The 13,386-nt window shown below is 36.9% G+C and overlaps 2 protein-coding genes across 10 annotated transcripts in view; one reads left to right on the top strand and one right to left on the bottom strand.

Moving 5' to 3' along the window:
• LOC148958168 (neuronal acetylcholine receptor subunit alpha-2-like) overlaps nt 1-13,386 on the top strand; it is a 55,079-nt gene that overhangs the window by 1,031 nt on the left and 40,662 nt on the right. The window contains exons 2-3 of one of the 5 annotated variants that reach the window (XM_089113448.1): nt 3,035-3,164; nt 11,934-12,011. The gene's annotated coding sequence lies outside the window, so the exon portion shown is untranslated. Of the gene's footprint in view, nt 1-3,034; nt 3,165-11,367; nt 11,721-11,933; nt 12,012-13,386 lie in introns of those variants that run through there. The other 4 variants (XM_089113450.1, XM_089113447.1, XM_089113449.1 and 1 more) reach the window with 4 other exon arrangements.
• The window catches only part of LOC135681084 (acetylcholine receptor subunit alpha-1-B), a 41,340-nt gene that overhangs the window by 2,984 nt on the left and 24,970 nt on the right, over nt 1-13,386 (bottom strand). For 3 of the 5 annotated variants that reach the window (XM_065195406.2, XM_065195415.2, XM_065195398.2), the window contains 5 exons: nt 6,864-6,941; nt 4,721-4,869; nt 3,878-3,922; nt 1,387-1,496; nt 334-633 (listed from right to left, as the gene is read on the bottom strand). In XM_065195406.2, the coding sequence (XP_065051478.1) occupies nt 334-633; nt 1,387-1,496; nt 3,878-3,922; nt 4,721-4,869; nt 6,864-6,918 (659 nt within the window). In that variant the 5' untranslated portion in view covers nt 6,919-6,941. Of the gene's footprint in view, nt 1-333; nt 634-1,386; nt 1,497-3,877; nt 3,923-4,720; nt 4,870-6,863; nt 6,942-11,043; nt 11,174-13,386 lie in introns of all 5 variants that reach the window. The other 2 variants (XM_065195387.2, XM_065195377.2) reach the window with 1 other exon arrangement.

The raw sequence follows: 13,386 nt of genomic DNA, 5'->3' as shown, positions 1-13,386 counted from the left end.
TAGTGCACGAACCTAGCCAAAATTAGTTCATATAATGTCCTTTAGTTTTTGTTGGTACTGATTCGGTTAAAAGAGGTCGTTGTTATAATAAGATATATTGGGAATAAGATATATTGGGAACCTTGATATAACCGTACACAACACGAAAGACGGCGCCAGACACGACAGATGGAGGTTTTCGAAGGTCTAGTGAACATAAACTGCCAAAGATGAAGCAAAGGTTTTAAAGGATGTAACAGGATGGGAAAAGGGCAGAATCGAAATAGAGCAAAACGGGAAGATATGTGTACTCGATAAAGTACAAGCTGAAAAAGCAATAAGCAAAAGCCTTACCCATATTTTGTGAAGTATCTGGTTGCTGTTGCTGATATTAGCTTGAACTGCGAGCTATTCAAATACTTGTTCAAATCAACTTTTGAATCCATACTTTCAATATCCACTTGTTCCCCTGTGTATGTCCAACTACCAAACTGTAGCTTGCATTGCTGATGGTCGAAAGGGAAGTATGTTATATCGATGCTGCAACCGCTGCGGATTATTGTTGGAGCATACCATTTGTTTTCGCCGTTGCTTGATAAAATGACCTTTGTTTTGAACTTATACATCGTTAGAGAGTCATGTCCTTTCTTTGCACTGGAATAGAAAGGTTTCGCAAATTGAAATGGTACTCAGTAACTTTTAGGACCTGGAGAACATTGTTCATTTAATATCACATGCTGCAGGAAAAGATGTTTCATGATGCACCTTACACCTGTCAAGATATATCGAGTTTTTCTTCTATCGTGTTAAAAGGATAACAGTAAAATTTTATTAGTTTTACCAGCAAAATTCAAAATGTAAAGGTCACTCCTCTAGAAATGACAACCATTATACCGGAACAAGTCGCCTTAAACAGCATCCTATTTCCTCTAGCACATTAGCACAACAGTAGATCTACAATGCCTGTCAAAAGTTCTTGGAACACCCAGCAATTTGCATTGCATTTTATATCTTTTATATCTATTTCATATCATTCCTTTTCCGAGAAAAAAGTACTACTCTTGTCCCCTTCCCCCTAGAACAATTTTAATAATTTAGAGAAATATCACAAAAGAAGCGCAAAGAAAGTGCTTCCTAAAATCCTAACCCGTTTATAGTAAACCAAAATTGTTCCATGGGGGAGAGGGGGATGATTGATTTTGATCTTGGAAACTGACGTCAGTGTTCCAAGACTTTTGGCAGGCATTGTAGTATGAATGGGAAAATATTTGATGAAGTATATCTAGCAACAAGGCCTTAGAGTGAATGGCCACTTTCTTAGCCCTATAGTAGCTTCACTTAGATGTGTCTACTCATTTGGCTGTTTAAAGTCGTTATTTTGATAAAAAGATTCTCTTGGATACGTACTTGTTGTACAAAACAATGTCTGGCAGCCACACATTGATCGGGTCTACATTTATCGATTTAATTCCGCCATATTTCTTCGGATCCCACTTCAAATGTGTATTATTCCATTTCTATGAAATAATCAAGATCATAAAATTTTATCAAGCACATTGTCTATCAAAAGGAAAAAAAATGACTGTATATTTCCTGATCCTACTGTTTTGATCCCCAATCCCCAAAACACTGATGGTAAATATCATACAAGTCGCGTCAAAACTGATGCCACGTAGCATTGTGTGTTAGTTTGTATTGAACCCACAAGGCAGAGAGAGAGATGGTTTTATGCCTTCTGGAGCTCGACACAACTGTTACAAGACTTTTTTCGATGGGAAGGAGGCTGCTTGAATAGGATCATTTTTTTAAACGAGGATGCTTGAATAGAAGCATTTTTTGATACGAGGATGCTTGCAAACGAGAATCCTTGAGTACGGGATTGCTTGAATACGAGATTGCTTGAATACGAGAATTCTTAAAAAAGAGGACATTAATGTGATCTTTCAACATGACATTAGAAATTTAGGCTTATGTTACAAGGTTTTTTTAATGTGGAGAGGGGGTTGGTTGAAAGATATGCTCGAGCTTTTCTAGAGGTGCAAGACATAATTAAAAAACAGTGGCTGAAATGAAACGAATTTTATAACTAAAATGATAGCAACAGAAAAACGTTATCTAAGTTTCTAAGTGGTTTGTAGGCAAAATTTGGCTCTTCACTGTTTACTTTGACTGCGCATCCCTGGCGATTTCCACAGAAGTGCCATTTAAATAACGTTTTGACAGATTAAGGACTTTAAGAAACTTGTGTCTGATATGTTATTTGGCAAGCTTTTGCTAGATATGATGTTTTCCTTCCATGAAATCTAAACATCAAGCAATTGCTGCGTTGTAAGTAAACCCAAAGCAGCCTTAAATTGAAACTTATTATTTATACGTATCTGAAGTGAACTTCTTTGGTTTTTTAAAAAGGAAACTTTCATCCAACGTTCACGCCTGAATAAAAGTTTATTTGCTATAATCACGCGGACTGTTTGGACAACTATGGCGACCTTCTGCTTGCTTTTTCTGATTGGCCTATTTCGATCCACAACTGAGTATATATTTTCTATCTTGTTCTTTTGGACCTTTCTTCTGACGTTTTATACTCTGAGGAGTTTCAGATGAAAAAGCTCCAAGTATATTGTAACTAAAATGTTTGCCTTTTTCAAAGCCATCTTAAAATTTTTTACCGCCAAAATGTTGTTCAGCAATTGTTAAGTCAAACGGAAGTGCTACAGGTCAGAATGTATCTTTCAAATTTAATTGAAGCATGGAAGTGCTACATCTTGTTTGCTATGACCTTGCTATGTCTTGTGGTCACAAGCAGCAGTACTTTTGAACCTTTCGTCATTGCAAATGAAATGTATTTTTAAACAGGAACTGTTGCCTAATCTTTTTTTATCAAAATATTACGATAACTGTATGTGGGTGTTGCAATAGACGAAAGATCGGAAAATTGCCACGCCTGCAGAGCTGAGTTTGCGGTACTTTCTGTTGGATATTGCTACACAATTTGTGTTTAGCTGTCATAACTTAAGAGGCTTTTTGATAACAGTATTTTTTTGTCTCTATCCAGGATTAGAATGCAGAAGTTCAATGCTAGCTTCTTAAAGTTTGACGTAGGGAGATATGGTCTATTTATCTGATTTGAATTTGATGATACGGAAGACAGATGAGGACTGGATCCGACAAAGCCATGAACTGACGTAAGTTTACTGAGAACTTTGTAGATGCATATCGTCAATTAATAGAGATTTTGATATTGAAGTCTTCTGCAGTTCATGGTATTAGCTCTAATCATGAATGAAAACAATGATTTTTATAGCTTCAAAACAATAGTCAAAACACATTGTCATTCAGGTAAAGCTAACTTCACTATGCGAAGTATACAGTTCGATCATGAATTACCTGCACTGCACTGCAGCAATCAGAATTTAACACAAAATCCTATATGTATCAGATTAAAAAATATCGAAATCGTCTGACTAGTATCTTTCAATTGCAGTAGCTTAAGTTCACTCTAGATTATTTTTTGTAATTAGCTCGAGATTTTACCGCCTTTTCTTCTGTCCTGCATACCGACCGCTTTAGAATTGTAAATGTTGTAATCGTACCAAACTAGAGGCTATGTGTTCACGTAAGTAAGCTGTTGTACGCTATACTAGACTTACTCCATGATTAACAAATGTTGCTATTGAATTGAATCGATGGACGCTCAACATGCGACTTGTCGTTGTGTCCAGAAAGTGAGGCTGTAGTTGAAACTGAGGTTCTTGCAGTAAGTCTAATATTGTACTAGACGTATAATTGTGCATCTTGATAAGAATTGATAAAGTTGACATTCATAATTGAAAACGGGTACTTTCAACAAGGTTGGAAGGTTGCGGAAGAAGATGTATAAAGAAAAAAATTCCGTTACCTGTCTAACCCATATGTTACTGACCATCATTTGCTCTTTGTCATCCTTTAAGAAAATCAAATACAATGTTAATTGTTTTGATTTAGAAAGTCATCTTTCGTTAAAAGAGTAAAGTTACCATTAGAGCCAGTCAAAAGGGCCTGCGGAATTACGATGCAAGAAGTAAAAATTGATTTTCAATAGGCTGGAAAATTTAACCTTAAAACCCTTTTGGAAATTTTATGACAAAGGTGCCTTCGGTAAAACGAATTTATGGTAAAGTAGTTTTCTTTGAAGATGAAACGGCGGTTAGATTTGTAGTCGAGGTGTTCATATGACTATATTTTCTCAAAAGTCATTTGTAAAATTGGACTTCCGATTTCAGTAGAGATAAAGTTTTTATATCTTCGTCATCCTTGTTGAATTTGAGGCAAGACCCCCTAATGAATTTATGGTTGGGTCAGGTCAAACCTAATATCATGCTGTTATCACTGCCTTAAATAACGTTTATATAAGTTATATACTTGCGAATATTTATTAAATCTTGTTTCAAAGATACTGGAAATAATTTAAGGTGAAATATTTAACGCCAATAGAGTTCGCATAAATTTTTAAGTTCTGATTCAAGAATTCTGACAGTATAACTTGCCTAAAACTAAAAAAACGTTTGCATGCATCGAGAATGTTAAATTCTACAAATGATGCAATTTCTTGTTCATATGTTACAAGTATACAATTTGAGCAATTTTCTTGTTGATCACTTCAAGGCCTGTAAAACACAGCATTTCCTATCGTGTTTGAGGAATTTCTAAGAAAAGGTTTGCTATCTAAGAAAAAGATGAATTAGTTTGGATTGTTACTTACGATTCCAACCAGTTGAACGTACGCAATTCCAAACTGTATCTTGAGCGGTTTGTCTTTATTATCAACTGGCCTTACTTGTTTGTTGTATTTTCTTTTCACAAACAGGTCGTCCAGAAGCCTCAGCTCATCATCATCTTTGCTCTCGGTACCTTGATCATGAAATTAGTATTTTATCACAGAAAAATTTGGTAACGATTACTGTAAAGTTTGTCATGTGATAAGTACTCGATGACAAATAGAAAGCGCAGTTTATTGTGTAGAGAAAAACAGGCCTAAGTTTCTTCTCAAAGTTACACGCTCAAAAATAGTTTATTCGAATAGCGAGCGTTCAAGATTTTATTGCTGCAGCAAAAATGGCAATTGGTCACTATGTCACTTTCACACAACGGATACCACTGGGGAGTAAATCGTTTAGTCTACATCGTGTAGGTTCCACCTTTAAACGATGACCAAAAACAGTCAGGCTCGCTAGAAAGTGAGTTGCTCTTTTCGGGAATTTTCTGTATTTACTTAATATCTCTTGTAACTGTTTCTATTCTTCATCATTTATTTTAACAATTTTATAAGTTGACATGTTTAGATGTTTTCGTAATCTTGTGCCTCGCCATTGCGCATCGCAATATAATCTCATATGATGAAATTGAGCGTATAGAAATTCGTGGGTCAAAAAAAAGCTATCTGCGAAAATATCCATTCATTCCTTTAAAAACAAAATGCCGTGGTGATATTTTGCAATTTGCGGCATCGACATAAAATCAAAAGTATGCTACAGGAAATCTTTTGAATATAGACATGTTTACACCAACTAATAAAAAGTTTATTAAAAGTATAGATCTATGTTGCCAGTAGGTAGTGCCACATATTTCAGTGACTAATCTTTTCTTTTTTAAGATTGATTTAAATATATTGTTTGTTTTTAAAAAGATCACTGATTTTGATCCCCTGACCCCACCGCTAATTTTAAGGCTAAGAAACCTTGAAACCATTCAAAAATAGCCGGTGCTTATTTTAGCCAATAAAGTTGCAAATGAATTCAGTGAAGGCGTCTTCGTTAACTATAGATCGAAAAAGGGACCGAGCGAATCTTAAAAAATGTCTTTCTGTAAATACTCTTGAAGTATAGAACAGAACCGAACAAAGTTGCAACCCCATGTTTAATGCGGTCAAGAGTCCTGTTCCTTACACCAAAGCGTGTATTGCTCTGTCTATATGGTATCGATAACTTAATTCGTCGTCGTGTATTGGTCGTCAAGCATGCTTCGGAAGTACACTAACGTTCGAAAAGTATTGCACCACTTCGACGAACGAGTAATGGCGATGGAGTTGTGAACAATATGGCCTTCGAAATTCAAACCACTTGTGAAGCAATTAGACATCAAAACCAATCAAATATAACATGCTTTATTTGATTGCGTGGAAGTATATTAGGATAGAGAGGGGGTGGGGGTTTGTCCAACAAAATTTAACTCCGTTTCCCGACCCAACTGTCAACAGCTTAATTTGTACCATAAATGTGCCGGTTTAGTTATATTTTAAGGGGACAAATCCCCTTTTCTTCTTTTCGATATGGTTTTATCATGCAGGTGTTTCCAATATTTTAGATAAAAGCATCTTCTTTATCTCCCTACTATTTTTCTAGTGAAAAGGTTTCACAGGTAATTTACTTCAAAACGTTGGCGGAAAAGCGACTGCAAATCAAAGTTGAAATGGAATGGCTAGAAAAGTTATGCCTAAAGTTTAGCGGCACTGTCCGTGCATAACAAATTGCTTCTTTGTGACTAACACTGCATTTTAAGATAATACTATAGATCAGAAAGAATCGGCAGTAGGGATGTTTCCTTTGATCACTGGATTTTCTGTCTTTAAATAAAATCTTTTCGCTAACTTGCAGCTTTAGAGTAGTGTAAATTATACCTGTTTATGATGTACCGTTTTGTTTTTAAGATGCTCCGACCCTCTGTATAACACTGAGCGATTTGTTTATTGCCAGAAAACAGATATGCTTTAGTAGCACCTTCGGCATGTAACGGTAGAGAAATCAAAAGCATTCTTAGGAATATGAGGAGTTATTACTTAATTACAGCAAGTAGTTTAATGATCTTAATTATGGATTGCAGATTAAGGTAAGACAATGTTTACTTACCGAAGATTAAGAATAAAACCAGGAATAACCAAAGAATGCAAATACGAGTATGCATTTTCACCGACTGCAGCTACCGTCCTGAAAAGACAGAATCGTGTATTTTATAAGCTGTTTATATCTGGTAGTTCTTCTAGGCAGATAACCTGCTTTCAAGATGGATATATTTAGATTTAAACTAAGTGGATCTCAATTCATACATGTAGCCGTTATAGCGAATCGTGTTAGCTGCCTGTATTTGCGACAACAAACAATAAGTAGTTAAAACACGCCTGTAACTGATAAACAGAAAAACCTGGCTTAAAGGCTTTGTGTCTAATCGGGAAGAAAGGGACTTAGTTCTCCAAAGTACTGGAAATGCAATCAACGTTGCCATATATAGCAATATATATTTATGCAGTTGAGGCCATCACATAAATGCAAGGTTCTTTGCGATTGTGGGAATGAGCTACAGCACAAAATCATACTCCAACTTTTTACCGAGATTTCATCTCTAGTTTTGTTTAGAAAACTGACTAAAAAGGAAGCGTTCTGTTTCCTTAGGTATACTTGACGCTGTAAATCAAGTTTAAATCTGACTTTACTTGAAATATCGTGTTTCGATAATTCTGTTATAAAATATGCATGTGCAAAAAGGGCTTTCGTTCTAAATACACGTAAGTTGTAAGATGCTACTCTGTGAATCTTGCGCAATGCAATCATCAGAGAGAGTGTCGTTTGGAGGCGTGTGATAATGGGACACCCACGGCATGGTTGACAAACACAATTGAATCTGCACTTCGTTTACCTCTTGGTGTGTTTTGATTTGCAATTAGAGAACTTTGTAGATAGCAGATCACTGTGAACTCGCTTAGATATTAATAACTGCAAAGCAAAATACTCATGTTGCATGGAGTTTTAGCTTTCCTTCCATTAACTGGTGGCTAATTTCAGCAATTTGAAAGAAAATTTATGGAATGAATTTATTGATAAGATTTGCGAGGCAGGCTGCTCAATTCAAATTTTATCAAGTTTCCAATTCACAAATCGCTTCTTCAGCAAGTTTTCATAATTTTTCAACTGCACTTAAACGTTTTAAAAAAGTTCGATATTTTTTGAATCTTTTTTTGCATCGTTGTAGAGCCTGTAAAACATTCAAATCTGTTTTAACGTCCGATCATTGGATATTTAAGACAGGGTAGAGCAGAGTTATTACAGGAAGAAAGAACAGCTCTTGAGAGAGAGAGAGTTTCAAGAATTGTAAATTCTCTAATTTTATTCCCTCTAATACTTTGAGCTTGATCTTTGAGCCATCTTGGCCCTTGATACATGACTTGGCTCTTTGTAAAAGGGTAATATTGCCAAGAGAAAACGAGGTCAGTTTATCAAAGCAATAAGAGAAAGAAATATGCATTTATCGTCTTCAGGAATTTTCGTTCTTCAGATTTATCGTTGAGAGTTGTTTTGTCCTTCAAACTAATTTTGGCCTGTTGAAATCAAGCTTGAAATTCAAGCAAACATGGCTTGGATTTTTTAAACAAACTGGTGATGCGATTGCTGTTGATTCAAGATTCGTTGAGAAGCAAACAACTTAGTTATTATAAACGAAAATTGATCTTCTAAAAGTTTTCCGATTATTAGTGTCTACTGATCAATGAAATGAGATAAATGCCATTTGATGCTGAAGTTTTCATTATAATTTTTTTATAATTATTGCCAATTTCCTATGCACATTTCCAAGGTAACATTTGACTAAAGGTCATTTTGAAAATTTAGCTTAACGCGCCGTTGCAATGTATTTGATCAAATTTCATGGCTACCTTAATCAAGCAGGACTAAAGGGCTTATCTTAAAATTGCATTAAAATTTGCTTAGCACATTTAGAAGAGCTTTTGGTTTTGTGTAACCAGATGATTATTCAAAAGCCTAGTTTTTCAAATAGAAGTACAGCGAATGCTTTTTAAGCAATTTCTCACTGATTATAACTCCCTGGATCTCTTCTAGGTTCTTGTTAATGAAAAAAATATCAATAAAGTCATTTTTACAATAGTGCTGTGTGCATCTAGATTTTGTTTAAGGTCTCGCTACCTCACAAGACCTTACGTATCCAATCAGCAACATAGGGCTAATTTCTCAAGCTTTTCTCAGTCTTAATCGTATATCATGAAACATTGTCGTAAAACTTCAAGACATTCCTATCGTTTACCGTTTTGCAGTTGTTTCATATGTTTAGACAGAGAAGTTGTTTTGCTTGGGAATGATCCCGATGCAGAGGCTGTTCATTCAAATTAAAAGCTTTTCTCCCTCTAGTAGGTAAATACAAATCCGTAAATGGGCTTCCTCTGAGATGTACTGGTTGCAGTTTTTCAAATCACGATTTTTCTCGATTTTTTTAGGCTGGCAAATGAAAATAATAGACTGCACCACAATACACCACACCACACCACACCACACCACACCACACCACACCACACCACACCACACCACACCACACCATACCATACCATACCATACCATACCATACCATACCACACCACACCACACCACACCACACCATACCACACAACATCACACCACTCTACGCTACACTGCACGACACTGCACGACACTACACGACACGACACCATACCATACCATACCATACCATACCATACCATACCATACCATACCATACCATACCATACCATACCATACCATACCATACCATACCATACCATACCATACCATACCATACCATACCATATATTACCACACCACACCACACCACACCACACACCACCACACCACACCACACACCACCACACCACACCACACCACACCACACCACACCACACCACACCACACCACACCACACCACACCACACCACACCACACCACACCACACCACATCACACCACCCTACGCTACACTGCACGACACTGCACGACACTACACGACACCACACCACACCACACCATACCATACCATACCATACCATACCATACCACACCACACCACACCACACCACACAACACCACACCACACAACACCACACCACACCACACCACACCACACCACACCACATCACACCACCCTACGCTACACTGCACGACACTGCATGAAACTGCACTACACAACACTACACTGCACTACACTACACTACACTACACTACACTACCCTACACTACACTACACTACACGACACGACACGACACGACACGACACGACACGACACGACACGACACTACACTACACTACATTACACTACACTCCACTACAGTGCACTACACAACACTACCCTACACCACACCACACTACCCTACACCACACCACACTACCCTACACCACACCACACTACCCTACACCACACCACACTACCCTACACCACACCACACTACCCTACACCACACCACACCACACCACACCACACCACACCACACCACACCACACCACACCACACCACACCACACCACACCACACCACACCATACCATACCACACCACACCACAACACCCTACGCTACACTGGACGACACTGCACGAAACTGCACGACACTACACTGCACGAAACTACACTGCACGAAACTACACTGCATGACTCTCCATGGCACTCAATTGAACTCCATGGTACTACATAGCACTACATAGCACTATATGGCACTATATGGCACTACATGACACTACAATACCCTAGACGAGGCGACATTACACGAGATTACAGAATAATATATTGCGGGACAATATAACGGAGTAACTATTATAGCGTTAGCCACTCTACATGACACTGTACGACACAACCACGCAGCTAAATATTGTACAGCACTCCTTAAAAAAGCCAGCTGCATTTTTAAATAAAAATGTTTTTCAAAAGCATAATATAAAATATAATACCTCTCTGTATAACAAAACTTGTGCAATTTTAGCTGTGCAAATGTATTTGAGAAAAGCGTGTTCCTGCAGCTATTTTGCACATGGCTTTGATAACCAACGGTGGTAAAACTTGAATCCTATCATACCCGATGTAAAACATACACTACCGTTTGCAGATTGCCATGAACTAAGAGCTCAAGAACGATATTTTCCTTGAAGCTGTATCCATCACTAACCTTGTGCTTGTGGTAGACAAATCTCTGGATATCTTTTGGAGCTGTACAATCAGTAAGAGATTCAAAAAACTTCACATACTTCACATGATCACAGAAGATGAAAAAACCTTTGAAACTCACTTAGGCTCGCTTCTCTCTTAAGATTTTCTTTTTCTGCTCACCAAGGATCCACCAAAGCGTTCACTTCTGAAATAGCTTCAAACAACTCTTTGCAATGAGGCTACTTGGAATATTTCAGGCTAGTTGCTGACTAGACGAAAATCAAACGAATAGACAGAATAGGAGCTGTTTCAACAAGTACTGCATTTTTGATTGCTAAAGAATAATTCGAGACAAGAAACAGCTGGGATCAAACAAATACTCTTATTAAAAGTATCGTAATGAAATTTGACCGAATCAAAATAGAAGAAAACTCTGTGTACAAAAGCAATTGAAATCGGTTATTTTGAGGGTACTCACTCTATCAATATCTGAAAGACTGCGGTATTTAAATTCATCTCAAAGAAAAAACAAGATGATCTAGCATGTGTTTTTAGAAGAATCAACCCTACTTTAAGAGATTGATGAGTTTTGTGTTTGCTTGGCGATCGTGCGGTTTATTTGCGTTGCATACAAGGTTTCTTGTCAGTGATCAGATGACAGGAAATTCATATTCTCTTGGTCCGTGTCAGACTTATGATTCCTACGCAATCATGTATGGATGCCAAGATTGAAGAAGTGTGACATCGTCTGCTAGCCGTTAGTTTATTAACAGAGGTTCATTTTCAGGTTCTTTTGGTAAACATACATACATACAAGTATTAATTTTTAATATTAACTATCTTTTTTTTGAAATGACTTTTCTTAATGCCATGCATTGTGATTTGATTGGCCACGGTGTTCTGATGCTCGCCTGTCATTCGAGACACTTCTTCGATGTAACATAAAAAAGATGAATTCTGCTGTTATATGACAAGCCCTACTTTATATTAAACACATCATGTTCTATCGCTGATATCTTTTACTTGTAGATCCAAACGTGAACATTCGCAGCAGTGTTGAAGGAGATACTGAAAACTAAATATAAAACGAAGGCTATTCGTCTTTTGGTGAGTAAATTGAATTTTTTATCAAAGATATTTTATTTTACCTGATATGCTAGGTGATGTAACAGGGTTGCTACAACTGTGGTCTACGATTACCAAAGATTCTGTATTCATGAACGCCAGTGACCGTTCGGAAAGTGAATTATAGATCAAAGACGCACAAGTTTAAGATTCCGGCCGGACTTAGAACTAATTCATTTTTTTCAATTGTTATTTTTTAGTTTCAAGGCATAATCCCTCAAAAGAGATTTTCATTTGCTATCGAAGTGTTATGTTTTTTGCTGTATTTGTGAGCCTTTTTAAAGGTGTTTTTCGTAAAGCACAGGCATTGATTAAGACTTGAAGACGTGAAATATACTAAGTGCCGTTGCTTGGTGAGATGCAAGTTTCAACTATTGCAAGTGTAACCCATGGAGATTACAAAATTTTTCGAGGTAACATTATCCACGGTTTGTGAAGCCAGGGATGAAATGTCACAAGTTTTAAACCGTTTCTATAGTGTGGTTTTAAATACTGAGGCGAACAGTAAACACTCTCTTTTTACTTTCTGTGAATTGAATATCTTTGCTAGCAAAATGTTTTCAATCGAAATTATCAGGTAAATAATTGCAATCAAATATAATTTTTCAAAGCCTATATTCACCGCCAAATGTCTTTGAACAATAACACAAATGCAACGAAATGTCGTCGAAATAGGGGTTAGCTTGGGATTAAAAACAAGAAAGCTAATATTTGTTGTTAGTTTGTTGTTAAAAAACAACCAAGCTGCCGTAAAAATCAAAATGTTCGTTGTTAGTGTCAGTTTACTTCATGTCAGTGAATGTTTATTCAGGACACAACGTATGTCAGCTTGCATGACAACTTCTTTATAGGCTTACTTTGCCTGACATATGGTTGTTTAATTTGTCATTATGTTTTGGTCATAATCGGCGGTCCCAGATGGCTATTCTTCTTACATGTAGTGTCCTTTCAGACTATTTTAGACTTTTTCGATAATGATAAGGAAATCAAAAGTAAAATCTGTATACTGCCGTGAAAATTGCTCGACAACTACAAGTTCTCTAATTTGTATATACAACCAACCTCTTCAGTAAATTTGAGTTTTATCATAGTACGGTTGTTTTATGTCACTATAAAGTAGCTGGGTAACTCGGAGGACCTAAGAGGATCATTAAAGAGTAATGCAAAAGAAAGTTACAGCTGGTTGCTTTGTAAAGTGCCTTGATAAACAATAACGTTTTCTGGCAAGGCTTGGAGGCCAAAATGCTACTGTTTCGATGGTCACTGTGCTAAGCAAAATAATCGTATAACCCCTGTCAACAGACTCATCTCAAAGATTTGCCCCTGAAATCTGAAAAAGTCAAACAATGAAGCCATG

This window comes from Rhopilema esculentum, chromosome 17, assembly GCF_057945365.1.
Source record: "Rhopilema esculentum isolate cy_ngs chromosome 17, ASM5794536v1, whole genome shotgun sequence".
In the NCBI taxonomy this organism is placed as follows: domain Eukaryota; kingdom Metazoa; phylum Cnidaria; class Scyphozoa; order Rhizostomeae; family Rhizostomatidae; genus Rhopilema; species Rhopilema esculentum.
This window is presented reverse-complemented; position numbering and strand designations above follow the sequence as displayed.